The 24,347-nt window shown below is 40.3% G+C and overlaps 2 protein-coding genes across 4 annotated transcripts in view; one reads left to right on the forward strand and one right to left on the reverse strand.

Annotated features, from left to right (window-relative positions):
- LOC133551686 (fibroblast growth factor 1-like) overlaps positions 1–24,347 on the reverse strand; it is an 819,097-nt gene that overhangs the window by 20,386 nt on the left and 774,364 nt on the right. The gene's annotated exons all lie outside the window — the stretch shown is intronic.
- Positions 1–24,347, forward strand: part of LOC133551681 (rho GTPase-activating protein 26-like) — a 154,647-nt gene that overhangs the window by 351 nt on the left and 129,949 nt on the right. For 2 of the 3 annotated variants that reach the window (XM_061898653.1, XM_061898651.1), the window contains exon 2: positions 41–263. In XM_061898653.1, the coding sequence (XP_061754637.1) occupies positions 104–263 (160 nt within the window). In that variant the 5' untranslated portion in view covers positions 41–103. The remainder of the gene's footprint in view (positions 1–40; positions 264–24,347) is intronic. The other variant, XM_061898652.1, reaches the window with a different exon arrangement.

Consider the following 24,347-nt stretch of genomic DNA (forward strand, 5'->3'; position numbering starts at 1 on the left):
GCGCCACGTTGTTTTAATCGGATTGTGCATCACTCCCCAGCAGCCCCAATAGCAGACAGGGATCGGATCACTCCTCCTGGTTCTCGACGAGCTTTTCTACCCGATGAAGATGGGACTGCCCGCCCTGGAGTTCAGCGACTGTTACCTGGATAGTCCGCAGTTCCGGGAGAGACTCAAGTCCCACGAACTGGAGCTGGACAAGACCAACAAGTTCATCAAGGAGCTCATCAAGGACGGAAAGGCGCTGATCCAGGCTCTGAAAAGTAAGTGAAGATTGTGGCAGAAGCCGTGCATTTTTTTATTTGACATATGGTCACTCAGGCGGGGTAATAGTTGCTACACCTGCACCACTCAAAAAAACCCCCAGGAAGGTGACAGGAACAGTGAAGTTAAACCATCAACTTATATAATTAGTTAATTGGTCCCTACAATTCAATCTAAGCTACTCAGTGAACTAAGCATGTGGCGATTAATCGGCCATTTTTGTGAAAAATTACTTTAATTAATGCAGGGGTCTCAAACATGCGGCCCGCGAGCCAATTGCGGCCCGCGAGACATTATGCGGCCCACGCTTCGATATGACAATTTAATGTTGGTGCGGCTCGAGAGTTTAATATGAACGGCGCTAGCCAACGTCCCCAATTTTCCCGGGAGACCCCTGAATTACAGGGCACCGATTCACTAAGCCCCTGTAAATTTTTACCAGATCAATAATATTCAGGGAGTGCCATAATGGCACTGCCTTTAGCGCCCCCTACATCCTGAACTGACAGCGTGCAACCCCAATTGTATGTTGCATCTGGCCATGTGAGTCGCACGTGTGTTGTTGCAAGATATATTTGATCAACACCTACACACGTCACACTAAGGGTGGCCGTAAAAAAACTTTTAACACTTATACAAATATGTGCCAGATTGTGAACCCACACCAAACAAGAATGACAAACACATTTCGGGAGAACATCCGCATCGTAACACAATATAAACCACCAGAACAATTACCCAGAATCCCATGCAGACCTAACTCTTTCGGGCTACAATATACATAACCCTGCTACCACCGACCCCCCACCCCCCACCCTCCCTACTTGCGTCGGTTGAGGTGTTGTATATTGTAGCCCTGCAAGGTGTTCTGGGTATTTGTTCCCTTGTGTTTAAGTTGTGTTAGGGTGCGGAAATTTTCCCAAAAAGGGTTTGTCATTCTTGTTTGGTGTGGGTTCACAGTGTGACGCATATTTGTAACAGTGTTAAAAATTTTTTTACGTCCACCCTTAGTGTGACCTGTATGGCTGTTGAACAAGTACGTCTTGCAGCCACTGACTTTGTTCTGCACAAGTCTCACACAACATGATACAGAGTCGGCACATTAGTTGTGTGATGTAAAAGCGTGCACGATGACATGTAGTGGAGCAGTACTCTTCTTTTGGAGGTGCGTGGACCCCTGGAGGTATTTTATGTATACAGCACTGCTCTTTAGTTCCTACCTGTTGTTTCCCATACATCCAAATAGAGAACGGACAAGTATCGAAAATAAAATGTAAGCACAATGAAAAGATGACTAAGGCCTGTTTGAAAAACAAAACAAAAAACCTGCTATATTGTCAAGGTGATTTTTCCACCAATCATTTTTAGTTTCTCTTCTCAGGCCATTCAGAGAATCAACAGCGAGACAGCAAAATGGCGCAATCACACCTGATACTGTTACGGGATTGGCTGTTATCGTGTCCCTCACATTATTATTCAGTGATCACTTCCTGTTTTGCTAAGTTACCAAAGCACGAATACCTTTGCTCATGCAACCAACTTTGCTTTGTAATTTCGGTTTCTTCCGACCCAAATATATATATATATATATATATATATATATATATATATATATATATGTATATGTATGACTTAATTGGAATATCCAGAGAATAGTGCTCGATACCGTGATAGAGCGCAATATGTAGGTGTGGGGAAAAAATCACAAGACTACTTCATCTCTACAGAACTGTTTCATGAGGGGTTCCCTCAATCGTAGATGAAGTAGTCTTGTGATTTTTTTCCACACACATACATATGTATATATATATATATATATATACATATATATATATATATATATATGTATATATATATATATATATGTATATATATATATATATATATCTCAAACATTTTATCAAACATATTTTTTGTTTATATCAATGACTGTCTATCGCAATATATAATAATATCGCTTCATGGGTCCAGCCCTAACTGTGAGTCTCATGAGATTGTCGTGGCCAGTTAGTGTGTATCATCAAGCATAACTGGGATGCCGCAAGGAGTTGTTTGAAGTCCTTCTGTTGTCGTCTGAGCCTGGTGTCAGATCAGAACGCGAGAGATCGGTGTGTCTTTTTCGGAGCTGTCGGCACATGTGTTCCCATCAGCCTCTTCTACAGGGAGACATTGGGAGGCTGTGTTATGTGGATATCGGACCCTGATGAGTGCCTGGTATTTGCAGGAGGGTGTAAAAAGCCTGACAATCTGTCGATAAAGTTTGGCGCTCCCAACAAAGTCTGTCCTCCAAACGAGCTGCTAATGGCTCTGGGAAGTGGGCTTGAAGGAGAAATCAAGACAAGCGAGCACTTTTTAACAGAGCTATCTCCGGCAATGTGACAGTTAAGGGGGACCTCACTCGCTCCATTGAAACATGCAAATGTCCACAAAACTGAACTTTCCGCCATGTGTCAGCAGCTTGTTGTTTCTCTCTTCCAGCGGATGCTCATTCATCTATTTCGGTTCATTGTTGAGATCTGGAAAATCCAAAATGATTCAATGGCCATATTGTGGCTTTTCTCTATGTCTCTCAAATGGTGCTGCTACATCGGTAAACATGTTGTTTATCAAAAGTGCTGCTATTCCACTTGTTAGGAAATGTTCTGTTGTCTTTCAATTTTCTTTTTGGGACTTGATCTAGGTCACCACTGCTTTGTCTTCTGTTAGGAATTTATGTGTTTGCAATGCTGTGCGCATATGTTGTAAATATGGATAGGGTGCATTCCTTACGCCTTTCTTATGTGTGTGTGTGTGTGTGTGTGTGTGTGTTGACCCTCAATGAAGTAATGGGACAACGCCTTCATATGGTTGTAATATGTCTGGGTATAAGAATGTATTTTGCAGAACTTTTATTGAAAACATTCACTAACAACAATCATAGCTCTTTCCAATGTCTTCCTGTTGAGCGAGCGTTGGACTACAGACTTGTAGTGCTACTTTGTACCTTTTAAAGGCACCAGTGAGTCAGAGTCCTATTACAATTCAGCGATTGTGGCTGTACATTGTACAAGTACACTGCAAAGACCTTACTTCCCGACGCCTTAAGAGCCGCGCTGGACAGCTCAGTGCTTTTAGCTCATTGCCTAGAACGGCTGGAATGAATGCACATTCAGCAGGGATATGAGGTGCTGGTTTGAGCCCAGGGCTAGACTGGGTAGATGACCACAGTTACATAGGTTCAAGGTACAATTGAAGCTCTGAATTGGGATGCTCATGGATGTTGTATGGGGGGAAATTTAAATGAATGCATCCCAAAATTTGCATAAAATTTAGTGGCGTAGCTCATGGTTTAATAGTGATTTGTCATAATATCTGACCAAATCCAACTTACAAGCTTTTTAAGTTATTGGGGAACATGATTAACATCAAAGTCTATAAAACTCAAGTTGTTTTGAAGCATTATACAGCAAATAAATACGAAGGTCCCATTCTTGAGACCCAAGTTCAATTTAGATGTTGTAGGATAACTTGTGTCGTAGTTAGTTTGGTTTGGTTTTTAAATTAAAGTTAAACCAAAATGTGTAGAGAAAGTACTGTGGCGCCTTGACATACAAGTTTAATTGGTTCTGTGACAGAGTTCAAACCTCAAAATACTCAAAACGTATCTCAAATCAATCTTCTCCTTTGAAATTTATGGAATTGTCCAACTATTTGTTATGGGCCCCCCAAAACAGCACATTTTTAACATGCAAAGTGTTTTTTGTTAGGAAAAATAAACTTTTTGGTAACAAATACTGTATTAAAAACATTACAATGAAATGTACTACAGTAGTTTTAATAATGTTCAACATTTAGCTTGGAGAGTAGACTTCCACGGCTTTTCCTTCTAGCGTCTAACACACTATCAGCAGCTTCTCAATATTTTCATGGGCCCCATTTACACTGCACACCAAATCTGATTTTTTCGCTATCAAGTGACACAGGACTGATTTTTTTTTGCCAGTCTAAACACTCCAAAGTGCTTCAAAACTTTTGGCATCAGATTCTCTCCACATCAGGAGGTAGTCCTGAATCCGATTCGAATCTAATCTTTTCAAAGCTGACTTTAGTCTAAATGCAATGCGACCTGAATGTGATTTTTGCGTCAGTTTTGGGCGAGCTACGTCACTCGTGTGCGCGGGGAAAAAAGCAGTCGACAGCGGAAGTGTTATGATCCACTGCCCGGATCATATTCTGTTTATGTTTTCAGTTCACTTGTGTTCGCAGCATGTTGAGTTGGTGTGTCTCAGTTGCCAGGACGGCAGATTATATTCACCTGCCTCTGGTTAGTGTCGGGACGCGCACCTGTTGCCCGGGCACTAATCAGAGGGCTATTTAGTTTACGCGCTGGCCTCACTCGGCCTGTTGGTCTTGTTTGTTCCCGTGCAACAGTTACGCTCTTGGTTACGTTCACAGTCTGCATTTTGATATTAGCATCTTTCGGATACCCTTTTGTTTTCCGTGCCATGGGCACCGCGCAGCACACTTTTGATCTACAACTAGAATAAATAATTATTCTCACATGCAAGCCGCTTCCTGACATCCCTCTGCACCTTGAAAAGACGACCTCCGGCATTAAAATGCCACAGAAGCGTAACAGGAAGTAGATATTTCATCACAACATCCGGTTTTGGTGAGCAAAGTCTTTTTAATATGATCAAGTTTTCGGTGCATCACTTGTAAATAGTGCGCAAATAGGCTATGTTTAAAAATAAATATATATATTTTGATTCCGAAGAAATCGTGATTGTTGAAGGACCGGAATTAACACTGTGGCGCATTTATGTGAGTTAAAAAATAAAGCTCCTGTAGATCCACACTGATGTCCGTATGTCCTCTACTTAACAGCCATAAGTAGATTACAACCCCCCCAATATATATCACTATATCAGGGGTCTCAAACTCAATTTGCCTGGGGGCCACTGGATGCAGAAACTGGGTGAAGCTGGGCCGCAAGAAAAGATTTCTTAAAAAATCTAACATGCACTTTTTAATGGATTCACCTTTTATGAATGGCTTTCCCGCCTTAGCAACATACTTGCCAATCCTCAATTTTTCCGGGTGACTCCTGAATTTCAGTGCACCTCCCGACAATCTACCGATGCAACCATTCTCCCGAATTTGTCCCAATTTTCACCTGGCTGACATTATTAAGGGGTGCCGTGACTGCACTGCCTTTAACGTCCTTAACAACAGTGGTTCTCAACCTTTTTTCGGTGATGTACCCCCTGTGAACATTTTTTTAATTCAATTACCCTCCTACTCAGAGCAAAGCAATTTTGGTTGCTAAAAAGAGATAAAGAAGTAAAATACAGCACTATGTCATCAGTGTTTGATTTATTAAATTGTATAACAGTGCAAAATATTGCTCATTTGTAGTGGTCTTTCTTGAACTATTTGGAAAAAAAGATCTAAAAATAACTAAAAAACTTGTTGAAAAATAAACAAGTGACTCAATTATAAATAAAGATTTCCACACATAGAAGTAATCATCAACTTAAAGTGCCCTCTTTGGGGATTGTAATAGAGATCCATCTGGATTCATGAACTTCATTCTAAACATTTCTTCACAAAAAAAGAAATCTTTAACATCAATATTCATGGAACATGTCCACAAAAAGTCTAGCTGTCAACACTGAATGTTGGATTGTTGTATTATTTTTCCACTGTTTATGAACTTACATTCATAATTCATTGAATTATTATTCAATAAACATATGTATAAAGAATTTTGAAATGCTGCTGTTTTTTTAGAATGTTTTTAATGAATCTCACTTGTCCCTTGGCATACCTTCAAGTAACTTCAGGGGTCCGCGCACCCTCAAAAGAAGACTACTGCTCCACTACATGTCATTGCGCACGCTTTTATAACACACAACCAATGTGTCAGCTCTGTATCACGTTATATGTGACTTGTGCAGAACAACGTTAATGGCTGCAAGACGTACAGTATGTGGTCTACAGCCATACTGGTCACACTAAGGGTGTCGTATAAACAACTTTAGCACTGTTAAAAATACGCGCCGCACTGTGAACCCACACCAAACAAGAATGACAAACCCTTTTTGGGAGAATTTCCTCACCCATCACAACTTAAACACAAGAGAACAAATACCCAGAACACTTTGCAGGGCTACAATATGCAACACCTCAACGGACGAAAGTAGGGAGGGTGGGGGGTCGATGGTAGCGTGGGTGTGTGTATTGTAGCCCGGAAGAGTTAGGTCTGCATGGTGTTCTGGGTAATTGTCCTGGTGTGTTTATGTTGTGTTACGATGCGGATGTTCTCCCGAAATGTGTTTGTCATTCTTGTTAGGTGTAGGTTCACAGTCTGGCACATATTTGTAACAGTGTTAAAAGTTTTTTTACGGCCACCCTTAGTGTGACGTGTGTAGCTGTTGATCAAATATATCTTGCTATAACACACGTGCTGCTCACATGGCCAGATGCAACATACAACTGGGCTTGCACGCTGTCAGTTCAGGATGTAGGGGGCAGTAAAGGCCATTGTGGCACTCTCTGAATATTGTTGATCTGGTAAAATTGACAGGGGCTTCGAGAAAATTGGAGCCCTCAAATTCAGGGGTCTCCCGGGAAAATTGGGGACGTTGGCAAGCCTGATCTATCAAACGCCGCTCATATTGAACTCGCGGGCCGCACCAACATTAAATTGTCATATCAAAGTGCGAGCCGCATAATAACGTCTAGCGGGCCGCATGTTTGAGACCGCTGCACTATATAAATATATATATGTCCATTCATACATTATATTACTTTAATTTATTTTCACATAAAAAAAGACATATTTTTAAGGTGTTGTGACTTTAATTTTATTTTGTAGTAGTAGCGACTTCCTCCCGGTCAACTTCCTTTGTTTTCACTTTATCGAAGTGCGCATGCAAGTGACATTGAGGCCACATTGAGGCCTGTGCGTATTTTGACTGGAATCTAATAAACATAATTTTACTTGCAGTGTAATAAACATTTAGTCAGCCGGAAAAAAAAACATCTGATTTGGCCTGCAGTGTAAACATAGTCATGGCTACATATCTGAAGTTTTTAAGTTATTTTATCATCCTTGGCTGGCGATATCATAGCCTTTATTAACTCCTTTCAGTTAATAAAATACTGCCCTGAGATTGGTAGGTCCTAAGTCCAAACCCCGGCTGAGTCATACTAAAGACTAAAAAGATGGGACCCATTACCTCCCTGCTTCGCTCAAGGGTTGGAATTGGGGGTTAAATCACCAGAATGATTCCCGAGCGCGGCCACCGCTGCTGCTCACTGCTCCCCTCACCTCCCAGGGGGTGGAACAAAGAGATGGGTCAAATGCAAAGAGTAATTTCACCACACCTAGTGTGTGTGTGACTTGTCAGTGGTACTTTAACTATGCTTGCACATGCATACCTCAGCCATATTTTTTGAGCATTTATTTCTTTAATTCAATGAATATAATTTGCTTCTTCTTATCACTGTCTTTCACTCTCCCTTTCTTCCTTCCCATGGTTGGAAAAGCAAAGTTTTGTCTGTTTACCTATCGATCTAATTGCTAGCTGGCTAGTTAGCTAGATAATGCTAGCGAGTGCATATCGGATGTTGAGTGGACCTCACAAGGTTTAGTGTGGCATTCGCTGCGCCAACTAGCGATGGGGAGGCCATTGAAGCAGGCTGTTCGCTTAACCTACTCAGTGGCCTAGTGGTTAGAGTGTCCGCCTTGAGATCGGTAGGTTGGGAGTTCAAACCCCGGCCGAGTCATACCAAAGACTATAAAAAAATGGGATCCGTTACCTCCCTGCTTGGCAGTCAGCATAAAGGGTTGGAATTGGGGGTTAAATCACCATAAATGATTATCGGTCGCGGCACCGCTGCTGCCCACTGCTCCCCTCACCTCCCAGGGGGTGATCAAGGGGATGCAGAGGACACATTTCACCACACCTAGTGTGTGTGACAATCATTGGTAATTTAACTTTAACTTTAACTTAAATGTTTGCCCTGAACTTACAGCTAAATATTGGCCAAGAAAAGAGTTGTAGTTGAAAAATGTGTTAGGTGAGAACTTGTAAGTCAAGGTACTTTTGTATTTATCTTATAATTGCTGGCATGTTAGACAAGCACACTTCCTGACGACTAAGGAAGCTGAAACTAGCAATGTTTCGTATGTTTTCGTATCAATACTTTTTATAGTCATCAGTGCTGCAGCAACCGGGCAGTACATGCAACTTTCCTTTTTCTTTTGCTTTTTTTCTAAAGGCACTGAAGTTGAACAATTTAGAATTCAACCAAAATATTTGAAAAAAATACGCTTAGAGTCACAAATAATTTTTGCTGGTGCTGCTGGTGTAGTACCATCATAAAAAATTCCCATTCTAATGACCTCAGGTTCGATTCCGAGGCGATGCTTTCCTGTTTGTTAATTCATAGTCCCGTTGCTTAAGTCAGACATTTATTGACCACAAGAAACTTAGACTGGTTGCTGTGCAGATTCGTGCTGAACTGCTTGGTCAAGGTCTTCCACCGGTTTGATATTTTCATCACTAAGGTAATTAAAGCCCCACTTAAGAAGTTTCAGTTTGGGTTGATTTTGGCGGCGCCAGTGGACTAAAGCGGTAGAGATTTGCCTGAAGGAAGACAACTTTTCCAATGAGAACTGGCGCATGGCGTCGTAAATTGTCAGAAACTACTGTCACGTACATACAAACTGACACGATAATACCACGATGATTCAGTATGACTGATCTTTCCACATTAGGAATGTACACTTTTTACTCAAACACTATATTGGAGGTTTGCAGCCATTGTATTGTTTTTTTCTTTATACAGTACTTTTGAGTTTATGTGGCTGGTCCTGTCAGTGTGGAACTGTGAACTATCAAGCTGGGGGCTATTATTGACACCATGCAAGTTTCAGATAGCTAACATTAGCATTAGCATTTTGATTTGAGCATCGAAAGGTACTTATTAGTACAGCAGGAACAGGAATCCCTCCTCACCTTTGAACTACGGCAAGCGAGTGAAAGCCGGCCAGTGCCTCACTTTTTCCTTTTTTGTCTCGGACAAAACTTTTCATTTATTTGGTTGTTTGGCAGCATGATAGCAGTAATTGATAGCAGTAATTGCACCATGGCGTTCGCATCAACTTCCGACGTTTTAACAAAGGGGAAAAAGGGAAGTGACGGATACCATAAAGCAAGTCTGCGCAGTTGTAGTTTTTTCTGTGGCAGGGATCCTGCTACCCTCCTCGAAGTCACTAAGTGCCATTGAATGCGATACAGACCCCCTCAGGCAATGACCGAGGTGTCATTCAACCAGCTGCAAGTCCATATATCATCCCAAAAGTTCTGAGAATATTTTTTGAAGATTGAAAAGTTACTTAACGCTGCTTTAAAGGGATCATTTTATGCTGTTTTTTATCCATTTAAAACACTTCTTTGTAGTCTAAATAATATTTAATGGCGGTTCTTTGTCAATCTTTTAAATAGATTTTGTATTAAAAACTATTTTCAAGCTCCAGGATTCACCATTTTGGGGGCGGTCTTATTAACATGCCTTTACTTTAACTGTCTTCTCTCTGTTGTACTTTTTAGCGCTTCTATGTGGAGTCTTCTGACAGATGTAAATTTGAACTATTTGCTAAAAACGGCAAAAGGGGACTGGCTCGTACATGCACCACAACAAGAGGATAGAGAGAAAAAAGGAACTTATTGAATGCAGCGCAGAGGACAATAGCAGACACGCACAAAGCGCTTTGGATAAATCTCTACCATATATGGATAATCCGCTGACATCACACTTGGGAAAAACGGCTCGTTTAGAGAAAGTACGAAGGAAGGCACAGTTGTTTTATAAATATATCTGCCTTTTCTCTATGATTTGATCTCAAATTTTCGGGACTTATGCGGATCCCAAATGCACAAAAAAAGGTACTAATACAGTTTGGCATAATAGGTCCCCTTTAAGACATTATAACCAAAATGTGAAAAAATAATCATACCAAAGACTACAAAAATTCGACTCATTACCTCCCTGCTTGGCACTCAGCATCAATTGTTGGAATTGGGGGTTAAATCACCAAAAAGGATTCCCGGGCGCGGCCACCGCTGCTGCTCACTGCTCCCCTCACCCCCCAGGGGGTGATCAAGGGTGATGGGTCGAATGCAGAACATAATTTCACCGTACCTAGTGTGTGTGTGACAATCATTGGTACTCTAACTTTACCTTAATAATGACTTCCTGTTAGGAGGCTAATCAGCTGGCTCTGGGTCGAGTAAACTTGCAATACCCCTTTTTACCATAAGAGGTGCTAGTTCCGCCATTGCTGGAAAGTACTGTAGAAAGCCTGCTTTGTACAAGCAGCACAACTGGTGTAGTGCAGTGCAGTGGTTCTCAAATGGGGGTACGCGTACCACTGGAGGTACTTGAAGGTATGCCAGGGGTACATGAGATTTTTTTTTAAATATTCTAAAAATAGCAACAATTCACAAATCCTTTATAAATATATTAATTGAATAATACTTCAACAAAATATGAATGTAAGTTCATAATCTGTGAAAAGAAATGCAGTATTGACAGCTAGATTTTCTGTGGACATGTTCCATAAATATTGATGTTAAAGATTTATTTTTTTGTGAAGAAATTTTTAGAATTAAGTTGATGAATCTAGATGGATCTCTATTACAATCCCCAAAGAGGGCACTTTAAGTTGATGATTACTTCTATGTGTAGAAATCTTTTATTTAACGAGTTTTTATTTATTTCTATATCTTTTTTTCCAAATAGTTCAAGAAAGACCCCTACAAATGAGCAATATTTTGCACTGTTATACAATTTAATAAATCAGAAACTGATGACATAGTTCTGTATTTTACTTCTTTATCTCTTTTTTTCCAACCCAAAATGTTTTGCTCTGATTAGGGGGTACTTGATTTAAAACATTTTTCACAGAGGGTACATCACTGAAAAAAGGTTGAGAACCACTGGTGTAGTGGACCTTAAAGGCAGTGCAGTCCCGGCAGCTAAATAAAAAAATGTACAGACCAGGACCTTCAATTACAGCATGCAGTGTTTCTGCGCAAACATTTTTGCTGCCCTCGTGCACCTGCAGGTTTAAAAACAGCCCTCTAGCCGACCATTAACACTGGCTTGATAATGGCCTTGCCTTTTTGCCCTCTATTATTGACTTCAAACTGAACCTTTAAGAGCTTCTGAACATGGCTAACATTAGCGTAAATGACGAAAAAAAGGACAAAGTGGGAAGTTGCGTGCACAGCCTCATGTACACATCTCATCTTCCCTCTTTACTTTGTTTTTCTGCAGCCACCCACTGAGCATGCCGGTGAGTTATAAGCAGGGTAATAGCAGCCATTGAGTAGCGCTACTGTCAACTGTGCTGATGGATGAGGGTGCTTGCCCAGTAGCACACACACACACACTCACACACACACTCGTGCACATTGACTAATAGTAAATTATGGCGGATGGAGGGAGTCTGCACTCTTTTTTTCAAAGGTCCTACTGAGCAAAACAGTAAACGCTGTGGGGAAAATGTAAGAAGGAAAGGATAACATGGCCTTATTTTTTCATCCGTCTTTGAGGGTGTAAGGAATCTGGGTTACTGTGGAGGAGAGAGGAAGAAAGGAGGGGGGGTGCTGTAAATAGGGATATTCCTAATTTCAAGCATGATCTTTAAATATATGTTTCCAGCTGTACGTCCGCTTATTATAATGGATGTCTGCAGTCACTATGCACATATTTTGTAAATGTTGGTGGGTATGAGTGTGTGTAAGTGTGCGTGTGCATGTGTGGTGTCGTCACTGCAGTGGAGGACAGTGGGGGTTGGGGGTCTTCCTCAAATTGTGACGTACGCTGGAGGAGAAAGAAAATAGGGCACCACTAAGCTCTGCGCTGGTGCTATTGGCTCCTTGCGTTTCTTAACACACACACACACACACACACACACACACACACACACACACACACACACACACACACACACACACACACACACACACACACACGCACACACACACACACACACACAAACACACACACACGTGCACACGCTCACAAAATCAAATGATGATGCAAATTGGCAGATCCTGAGCAAGAGAAGAGTGATGTAGCCCCTTCAGAACAAAAGAATGATTGAACTCAAGTACTGAGGTCACCATTAGCACAGCTGGTGTAGTGGTATCATGCAAGATTCCCATTCTTGCGACCCGGGGTTCAATTCCCGGGTGGCACGTGGAATTGTGTGGCAAACTTCAAAGATAACCAATCAAAGATTATTTATGTAGCCTTAAATCACAAGTGCCTCAAAGGGCTGCACAAGCCACAACGACATCCTCGGCTCAGATCTCACATCAGGGCAAGAAAAAACGCCCATGGGCGACCGGTGCAATGGACGTTGAGTGGATCTAGATCATAGTGTGAGAGTCCAGTCCATAGTGGGGCCAGCCGGAGATCGTCTTGGGTGGAGACAAGTCAGCAGCGCAGATACGTCATCAGCTGATGCACAGATGAGTGGTCCATCACGGGTCCCGACTTTGAACAGCTAGTGCATCATTTGTGGTCACCTAATCTGCGAGGTGACCACAGGAGAGGGGGGCAGAGCAGAAAAGAGACGGCAGATCAACTGGTCTAAAAGGGGGGTCTATTTTAAGGCTAAAGTATACAAATGAGTTTTAAGATGGGACTTAAATGCTTCTAACTTGGTGTTAATTAATCTCCAAAGTCTGATTTGTCTGACTTGTGTGAATGCTGCAGTTGGGACAGGTCGGCCTTGGCCTGGCATTATTGCTCATGCACCAAGCACAGGCTGTTTTCTCACTGGTTGTTAATGATAACAATATGCAGAGTGTGTAATATAAATAATCAAAATAAGGCAGAGAGCTGGTTAAGTGGCAGTGATTTAGTGTTGTAACATAAAGTGATTGCACCTTCAGTCAGATCAATCGAGCGTGCTGATGACTTAATACAGTGATCTCCAACCACTAGCTTGCTAGCTTCTTTTCAGTAGCTCAACAAAAGGTGACATAATTTCTTAAACTCTCAATATTTTTGTAACTGTTCAATTCAGACAAGATGCCTCTATTTAAAGACACATTACCTTAGAATAGCATAAAGACAATAACCACACCGATTGATTTGGGATCTGCTTCTTAAATAAAGTGCAATTTAAATGTTGCCAGTCCTATAATGCCAAACCCGACCTTTTTAAACCGGCTTTTAAACTTTAATGCTTTTATTTAAAAAAAGTAGTAGCTGTATTCTTTTTTTAAGTTAATGGCGGATATTCTAATATTTTACAAAAAAATGGATGGATGGATGGATGGATGGATGCTTATGGGGAAGAGTCTTGAGTTTTTAGAAAAGTGCTTCTAAATAAAGTGGTATTATTTTCAATTTTAATATATTCATTATTTATTTTTGTCCAAGGAGCTCAAAAAGAGTGAAATTACTCTGTACTAGAAATAAATGCATAATAAAATATATAATGCAAAAAACAACATTGTTTAATAGAACACTTGCGTGGAAACCAACATTATAATCATGTTTTTTTATAACAAATATATTCCCTTTTATTTGGGTTGAAATTAGCTTTGAAAATAAACGTTACACAAGTGAAGTATTATTTATATAGCACTTTTCTCTGGAGATTCAAAGTACTTTAGTGAAACCCGTTAGCTACATCTTTAAGCTACATTTAAACTAGTGTGGGTGGCACCAGCAGCAGGTGGGTAAAGTTTCTTGCCCAAGGACACAATGTCGGAGACTTGGATGGCAGAAGCGGGGATTGAACCTGGAACCCTCAAGTTGCTGACAGGGCCGTGCCACGCCAAATAAGTCGCTTACTCCATTTTATTTTGTAAAAGTCGTTATCAGAAGAAAAAGGTGCGCGACCTCTGACTCAACATACAAATGAATGTAATTTCATAAAAGCAAGCATGTGTATTAAATGGTAAATGGGTTGTACTTGTATAGCGCTTTTCTACCCCTTTTTAAGGAGCCCAAAGCGCTTTGACAGTATTTCCACATTCGCCCATTCACACACACATTCACACACTGATGGCGGGAGCTGCATTGCAAGGCGCTAACCAGGACCCATCAGGAGCAAGGGTGAAGTGTCTTGCCCAAGGACACAACAGACGTGACTAGGATGGTAGAAGGTGGGGATTGAACCAGTAACCCTCAGATTGCTGGCACAGCCACTCTACCAACTTCGCCACGCCGTCCCTCAATAATAACTTAATGAAGTAAGTTATTATTGAATAGACATAGGTAGTAAGAAGGTCACAATTTTATTCAAAGCATTTTGACATTTTTTGTGTTTAGAACATTAGTACGAATTTCAATATGGGACAAAAATTGTACCTCCTTTCATTAGGACAAATATTTGTTGTATGGATGTCATTTAGGTTAAAGTAATTTCTTATGTCTGGTTGGATGCATTGTGATGGTCTACAGCCATTTCTTACTTAGATGTTTTATTGTTTTTAATCTTATATAGGTTGTTCGCAAGGTTAAAAATATTCAGTCTGTTCTGAATTAAGTTATTATTTTTTACACATTATCACTTGTTTTGTAAATAAAAAATATTGTAAATTTTTTGGGTTTTTAATCAAATTTTACTTTGTTTTGGATTCAATGGCATTTTTTCTTTTCAGGTTTAAAAAAATGTAGCGAGAAAAACATTGAGCCACCTGTTTTTCCATGCCTTCAATATGAATACACCTAGACTTTTGCTCCAATGTTGTGCTGGTGAAGCTATGTTACCTCACTTCATTATGTGACTTTGTAAATATTTCAGCATGTGCTGCTTTCCCGGTGCTCTGACAGTGACTCTGCGACTTTCATGCGCTCTTATTAGCTCTCATTTCAGTGCCCACAGCTAATCATGCTTACCTTGTTACCACTGTATAGTGATTACTTGGCAGAGTTTGATTGGGTGTAGAAATGTCTCCAGAGGACTGAAATAAACATGAATTTTAATTACAATCATAGTGCTAATCTGCAAACATTCATGCAGTGTCAGCACTTTGCTACTGTTGTAAACTGCTTGGTCCCATTTTTTGATAGGTGGTCACTCGCTGGTCACATGATTGCTGCCGTTGGGTCATAAAAACATTCAGCTGCACTGTGTAAAAATCCACTTTTACTGCGAATGCCTCTTGTTAAATTGGTGGTTGGTTAAATGAGTGTACCTGAGGCCCCGCCCCCTTGTCCTCCTGCAGTTGCATGATGGAGTTTTCAGCTGTTTCCACATTTTACCACAAGTGAGACAACAGACAACCTGTTAAAATGATTATATGCACTTTCTTCCTCTTTCTATTTATGTCTGCAATTTGTGTTTTTTTGTTGTTTTTTTTTTAACCACTGGTCAAAGGTTAAAGGAAAGTGTATGAGCATGTGTGTTGATCTTACCCCCCCGTACGTCCTGAAGTGATTTAATTTGCTGGATTATTTTATACTGTACCAGTACTGACTGTATTGTATTTGGAATACAATCCAACAAATAGTTCAAAGTGGTTAAAAAACAGCAAATTCTACAAGTAATCATCTTGTACCTAGAACACAGGTGTCAAACTCAAGGCAACATCATTGCATATGGCCTGGAAATAATATGTGCTAATACAGTACTTTATCTTTAAAAAAATACATGCATTAATAAATAGATTATAATTTCATAGATTGCAAAAATGGCTGGTTAAAATCAAACATCTTCCTGACTTATGATATCAAAGCAAGTTATCCATCCAAGTGTACACTGTAAAAATGACATCATAAAAAACTGGCAGTACAGTAAAAACAATTGTGATACCGTTTACGTTTCCAGTCATTTTACAGTAAAAACAACCAAAACTGGCAGCTCAGTCAAACTCTTTTGGCTTGCCATCAAAGTAGGCCTATGCGATATATAATATATTATATATTATTATATATAATTATTTCGATGGTGGTCCGTGCGGTCAAACTAGACATTTTCGCAGGGTAATGCCAACAATCTGTCCCGACTCCGGACCAAAATATCGCTGCGTAACTTTACAAATACCTTTGGCTAATCAACATCAGTAAAATGTGGCATAATTACTTAATAAGCCTTCTTGCAAGAAGCATAAACAAGAGCAACCTGCAGCGTAGGACTCGTCGATTGCCATTTGAAGTTCCTTGTAGTAAGATTTGAATTCGGCTGTGTATCTGGCAACCTCAGTCATGGAGAGTGGGAGGGTACTACAGAATTTTGACCGTGATTGCAGTACCATTTCTGGCCACATTACTACATATGGCTCCTTTAGGTCCATCCATCCATCCATTTCTACCGCTTATTCCCTTTATGGTCGGGGGTATTCATCTTTATTTTAACAAAAACATTTTTTGTAATGTATGATACTATAATAATTTGTTGCATTAATATATGATGTTAATGTTGTCCAATTGCATGCACTGCCAGTATTTTTAATGTCAAAATGGAAATAACAAATACATTTAGTAAGAAAAGGTAAAGTACTTTAACAACACATTATTTTCAAGCTTTCGCAGGCCACATAATATGGGCCAGAGTTTGACACATTTGGTCTGTTTTTGTCAAATGTTACTAAATTCTAATAAGTAGACTCACGTTCTTTACTATACCGTGTAAAAAAGTCAAAGCAAATTAATCTGCTGCTTTGAAAAGGTGTGCCTCTCATTTGCTTGCAAAGGAAGAAAACCTCCGGCCAACCGAGAGCTTAACTACTCAAACTTGCAACAGTGCAACAGTGCAAACCTCCAACATTCCCATGCAAGCTCAGCAGGTGTGGCGTGAGTGGAACAGAAATACTGTACAACAAGTAGACACACGCTAACAATAATAATCATTATTCTCCTGCCACATCAAAAGCTCGTGGCAGAGCCGGTTTCACAAGCTGGAGGCTGACGTGGACTGACTGTAAAAGGTCACACTTGTGTATGAGCACCTTTGACACGTATACTTTTCTCTCAAGACTCATGCAGCAATTTAGCAGGATTTTTATGCTGCAGTTAGCAACAATACGTTTAACCACTTTATTGCTGTATACAAATCTTTAACACGCTCTTAACGATAACCAAAGTTGACATCAGTCAGTGGAATATCAACGGTTAGATTACAATAAAAAGGAGGACACTGACTCATTGATCAGCAATATCTTGATTTTAGCATCACAGGTAGGGCTGGGTGATACATCGATATAATCGATATATGGTGGGTTTGTCTCTGCGATATAGAAAATGACTACATCATGATATTCAAGTATATGTTCTCACGCAGTTGATTTTAGCTGCGGGCATTACACTACAGGCGTTTCTCACTCTTTGTTGTCTCTCCTTCTCACAGAGACGTAAAACACCTTACATATGTCACATATGTATATGCCCTCGCCGAGCAGAGAGGTAGCGGCATGGGTAACGTTACCTGTGGTGCGAGTGGCAATATGAGAGAAAGATGATGCGAATCTGGTAACAACTGCAGGAAGAATTAATTCCCAAAAAAACAGCACGAGGGTCCATCGTCTGGCGGTGGTTTGGCTTCAAGTGGGAATATTCGGACAGGCAACCGTAATTTGTCAAGTGTGGGGCAAAAGCGTTGCTACAAAAATTAGCATTACTGTTAATCCATCCATTTTCTACCGCTTATTCCCTTTCGGGGTCGCGGGGGGCGCTGGCGCCTATCTCAGCTACAATCGGACGGAAGGCGGGGTACACCCTGGACAAGTCGCCACCTCATCGCAGGGCCAACACAGATAGACAGACAACATTCACACTCACATTCACACACTAGGGCCAATTTAGTGTTGCCAATCAACCTATCCCCAGGTGCATGTCTTTGGAAGTGGGAGGAAGCCGGAGTACCCGGAGGGAACCCACGCATTCACGGGGAGAACATGCAAACTCCACACAGAAAGATCCCGAGCCTGGATTTGAACCCAGGACTGCAGGACCTCCGTATTGTGAGGCAGACGCACTAACCCCTCTGCCACCGTGAAGCCCCCATTACTGTTAATATGTAGCATAATTTGAAAATTCACCCGCTAGAGAATGAAAAGTGTTTAAAACTCTGCATGTCAACATCTCCGTTCGTTGCCACACCAACAAAATGCAGAGGCAACCAATTCGACATCAACACAGTTGGAAAAAAATAGTCAACAACAAAAGGAAATAATGTCTGCTGTAACCTACCACATAGCGAATGACATACAGTATTTGATTTCCTGTTATGCAGCTCCTTTTTATTTGACAGTTATTGAAATATCTTGTGTGATATCAGGCACAAACATGCACTTTATTTGTTTTAAACTATTGTAGTGGCGTTCTGTACAAAAAGTGCACTTAAATTTAGTGTTGTTTTTATATGTCATCTTAGTGATATAATGCACAAACGTGCACTCGTAGCTTGTTTTAAAATGTCTCTGACAATCTTGCACTTTCTGTTTGGAAATGACATGAATGTTCGTGCCACTGCTTAATAACTGTTTAATAAGTACAGTTTTGGTCAATTGACTTAGTTGTGATTTTCCTCTCTGCATGAAAGTTTAAATTGTGCATATATTAATGCAGTATGAACAAGAATGTTTTAATGTAGACACATAGAATCATCATACTGGTGTGTTTATATGCATCAAGTGTTCATTCAAGGCTTAGGCAAAAATATTGAGCTATATATCGTGTATCGTGACATGGCCTAAAAATATCGAGATATTAAAAAAAGGCCATATCGCCCAGCTCTAATCACAGGTCCTCCTCTGTTGTTTGCTAACCTGCTATCAACTTTTAAAATATTTTTTTCTAGTGGGTCTCTGGCGTGGCTGTGTGACCTGAAGAAAAGCTTGGTCTTGCTTTCTTAGCTTCTGGATTGCTGTTGACGACGTTGCTTCCTTTATCAGCATTATCTTGAAATTAGTGTTGCGATCTGCTGCTCAGATCTTCACATGTTTGTTATTTCCATTTTTGTTTCATTCTCAGTCTGACCCGTTTATTTCCTGTTTTGCCCATCACTCTGGTTACTCATTAGTTCACCTGCTACACTCGTACCGCACACCTGCTTCAGCTAATCACCCTCCTTTATAAGCCAGCCTTTTCTGTTCAGTCTTCCTCGGATCCTAATTTGCCCACGCGCAACAGTGACGACTCTCGACCTTCATCTTTGTATGTATATTCTCGCTAGCTTTTACGCTAAGCCATTTGTTTATTCCAGCTCACATGCTGAGGAATTGTTTTTCTGTTTTTGGTTTGCCTTCTCTTTACAGCAGTGTTTTTGTTCCTAGCCTTTTATTATTTAATAAATCCATTTATAACTTACCTTGTTGTGTTCATCGCTTCGACGCATCCCCGGAAGAACCAATCCGGCATTACAATGCCACACAAGCGTCACAATTAGAGTCATAACTCCTTTTTGTTGTTTGTCTACTTGCTAAAAACATTTGTGACACTTTTTATCAGTGAGTCTCTGGTATGTGTGAGTGACATCAGGAAAAGCTCAGACTCGCTTTTTTAGCTTCTCGACAGTTGTTGATGACACTGCTTTATTAGGCACCGTTATCTTCGTCTTTTATAGTTTACAAACATGTTAATAAACTTTGAGGCACTTTTTGTTTTTTTTATCCTTTGTTTCTATCGTGTGTGAGTAATAGGACAAAAACCTCGGACCTGCAGTGGTTTCACGACTAGTTGCTTACTCACTTGCAAAAAACCTTTGGGACACTTTTTCCAGTGGGTCTCTGTGTCTCCAGGTTTCTGGCGTGGGTGAGTGACAAGAGGAAAAGCTCTGACTCGCTTTTTTTTTAGCTTCTCCGCAGTTTTTTGATGACTCTGCTTCATTAAACCCCATTGTCTTGAAATTAACACCACCACTCCTCCTTTTTTAACTTGTTAACAACCTTGAAGACACTTTTTGTTCAACTAAGTCAAGGTGTAGTGTCTGTGTGAGTGACAAGAAGAAAAGCTCTGACTCACTTTCATGGGTGCTTCAAGGATTGCCATTGTCTTGAAATTAGCATCATAACTCCTCTGTTGGCTTACTTGCCAACCACATTTTGATAAGGTTTGGTTATGTGAATCATTTCACTCGTGTGTGTGAGCGACAAGAAGAAAAGCTTGTTCGGATAGAAGTTGTTAGTCATCATCTATTACTTTAATGTTATCTAGCCGAAACAATGACGTAAATTTATGTCAATAAAGTATGTAGCTTTTTTTTATCAAGTACTTTGCTATTACAGTATATTTGCAATAAAATGGACAATATTGCATGCACTGTACTTCACCTCAGCAGGCTTTGTATTGGTAGTGGTAGCAGAAACATGCACTTGAGTGTGACTAAAGCGGACGAAGCACGTGCCCGCAGGGTGGGCTTGAAGGGAGGACGCGTCTCCACCGTAGCCAGAGGCCAACCCAAACAAACCACAACCCACTGGCATGGAGACCAACATTGTGTGTGTGCGTGAGTCTACGTGCTTGTGAGTTCGTGTGTGTGTGTGTGTGTGTGTGTGTACAGCGTCATCCGTTTTGTCCAGCCTGCTCCTAAAATAACGGTTGCAAAGAGTATTTAATCCCCGTTGTAACGAACTGTTCCTCTTTACATTATCACCCACCCCCCCCAAAAAATAATCTCACACACACACACACACACACACACACACACACACACACACACACACACACACACACATTCTCGACGTGCTGGGTACATTTCTTGGGGGGGGGGTTGTAGAGCCAGCCAGAGCTCAATTGTAATAGTATAATATGGTGGAAGTGTGCGGTGACATTGTTGGGGGGCAAAGCTTTGATGGGAGCCTGGAGATGGTTCACTAATGAGCAGGGGGATGCATGTGCTGTTATTTATGCATACCCCTTTGCATATATTTAATTATTGTCACTAGGGCTGGGCGATATGGGCTCAAATCTATATTGCCATATATATTGCAGCCTCGTACAATAACTATATATACTTATATGTATATGTATATATATGTATATATATATATATACATATACTGTATGTACATATATTTTTTATATATCTATATATGTAAATATAGATGTATATGTTAAAGTTAAAGTACTAATGATTGTCACACACATACTAGATGTGGCGAAATTATTCTCTGCATTTGACCCATCACCCTTGATCACCCCCTGGGAGGTGAGGGGAGCAGTGGTGCCGCACGCGGGAATCATTTATGGTGATTCAACCCCCAATTCCAACCCTTAATGCTGAGTACCAAGCAGGGAGGTAATGGGTCCCATTTTTATAGTCTTTGGTATGACTCGGCCGGGATTTGAACTCACGACCTACCAATCTCAGGGCGGACACTCTAACCACTAGGCCACTGAGTAGGTCGTTTATATGTACAGTGGTACCGTCGTAATAGTCAGTTGATTCGTGTGGAAGTGGCGGGGAAACCCTTTTCGCTGCCGGTGTTGTGCAAAATGTAATTGCCTGTCAAAAATAGATTTTCTTCGTGGGAGCGCGCCTCGCTCGCTAAACCTGGATTGCTTGGCTTCATCTGTCCACAGCGGATTACTAGGTTTAAGACAAACATTTTATCTTCGTGGTTGTTGTATTTTCTGTGGTTTTCTATTGCTCGTATGGATCTGGTGCCGTTTTCACAACTTGTGATTGGATACTGACTTGGGACACCTAAGTCAGTATCCAATCACAGCGTTAGGCCATCTACAAGGCCTTATTGACAACAACTCGTCATCTGATTGGCTATCGCAACTGTCTGTCAAATGTTTGTGTCCGTTCACTTAGAGTGTAGGGACGCCTGCATTGTTGATTCTGAAGGCTCTGGGCAGATGTGGTACAGTATGGCAACATTGGATACGAACTCTAATCTATATGTTATAGACATATTATATCTGTATATATAATATACTGTACACATATTAGGTATATATTCGCAGATATGTTATATTTTACATTGCTATACCTAGTCTATTTATACCTGCACTGTCCTTTCAATCCTTACACTTTCCATCATTGTAACTAAGCTACTGTGTTGAACAATTTCCCTTGTGGCTCATTAAAGTTTGTCTAAGTCTAAGTCTAAACCAAAAACAACAGCACTGGAAGGAACATAATATGACATGAATAGAATATGAATATTTTTAGATTTTTAGGGAAAGTAAATAAAAAAATACTTTTATTTTTAGTTATGATCATGATTTTGGGTTATGTTTGGACAGCAGAGAAGGCCTTGCTGGTGCTGACGGCACACCACTGGTTTTCCCCTAGATTGCCAAGATACCTTTGGGGGTGTGGTAAAAATGACAATCACATTATTGGCTATGACGCATAGATTTTCTTTAAATAGGCAAATAAATGTATACATGAACAAACATGTAATTTATTATAGAAATTAACTTATATTTTTTCTTACAAAATATCATTTTGCTCTTTTCAGTTGTTGATGCTTATTGTAAAATGTACTTTGTTGAGATTTTTTTCCCAGAGATTTCTGTAATCCTTTTAGTCACACTTTTTTTTTTTGTCTTATTAAAAACAACTGGCAAAAAATCTGGCATTTATGTTTGGTCTTATTGTAGACTGTTACTTCTGTCGCTCAATGTCCGTGACGAAAAGCGAGCTGCAGAGAGCTTGATGTCACACTTGCCAGTGTCATACAAAATTATAAAGATCTCTGTCCGCGGGTATATCTCCAATATATTCCACATTGCGAACATGATGCCTCCTGACAACCCCATGTGTATGTATGACTTACTCCATCACAACATTCAGTTTCAGTAGTGCTGTTCCGGTGATCAAAATCCCTCTTTTTCAGTGCATCACTAGTCAATAGTCTGCAAAAAATAAACCATATATTATTTATGTATTTAGTGTGTTATGATGTAAATTTTTCCCATGGTCCGTGAGAATGAGAGTGTTGTGTGTCTAAGATGAAGCACGGACATGTGTGTGCACGGAGGAAATACTTGTTGGAATTGGCCCGTTGTCAGCATAAGGTTGGCACAAACAGCTAAAAAGAGCATCAGACTTTGTGTCTCCTTCTAGAGGCTACAATACATTATTTCACTTTATTTAGTTTTCGTGTAAAAAAAAACAACTAATTTTGAAGCCGTGGTGGCTTATATGTTATTGTGGCGCACATCCATATATATATATATATATATATATATATATATATATATACAGTGGGGCAAAAAGTATTTAGTCAGCCACCGATTGTGCAAGTTCTCCCACTTAAAATGACGACAGATGTCTGTAATTTTCATCATAGGTACACTTCGACTGTGAGAGACAGAATAAGAAAAAAAAAAATCAGGAATTCACATTGTAGGAATTAAAAAAAAAAAAATTGTAAATTAGGGTGGAAAATAAGTATTTGGTCAACCATTAAAAGCTCTCACTGATGGAAGGAGGTTTTGGCTCAAAATCTCCCAATACATGGCCCCATTCCTTCTTTCCTTAACACGGATCAATGGTCCTGTCCCCTTAGCAGAAAAACAGCCCCAAAGCATGATGTTTCCACCCCCATGCTTCACAGTAGGTATGGTGTTCTTGGGATGCAACTCAGTATTCTTCTTCCTCAAACACGACGAGCACAAACTTTCAGCCTCATCTAAAGTAAAAGGAGCCTTAATTAACTTTTAGGATTCGTAGCAATGTGCCTTTACTGTGAATATTTTGCTCTGAGTGTGTGCAAAGAAGATTCCTGGTTCACCCACAAGTTTCACAAAAAGACGGGTTTTCCAAAAACCTACTTCTAATGGTGGAATCGGTGACTACTTTTTCTGACAATGGAGGAGACAATGAAACACTAAGTAATAACAGTAGGTTAGAAATGTATGAATATTATGTTAGCAATGTTCTCTCGATTTTTTGTGTAGCTCGCTTAGTCTTCTAATGTGAGACAATAGTATCACCTTCCACGGGCAAAATAAAGAATGATCTTCTGAAAACTACTTTTAAATGGATCAATGTTGACTGCGTTTGGCAATGGACCTGTTTTAATTATAACCTGTTATTGAGTTTGCGCACCTCGCGAACAATTATGTAGCCAATTGCATAGCTAACTGTGTTGTCGTGAATGTAA

The sequence above is a fragment of the Nerophis ophidion genome, linkage group LG04, assembly GCF_033978795.1.
Source record: "Nerophis ophidion isolate RoL-2023_Sa linkage group LG04, RoL_Noph_v1.0, whole genome shotgun sequence".
NCBI classification, from domain to species: Eukaryota; Metazoa; Chordata; class Actinopteri; order Syngnathiformes; family Syngnathidae; genus Nerophis; species Nerophis ophidion.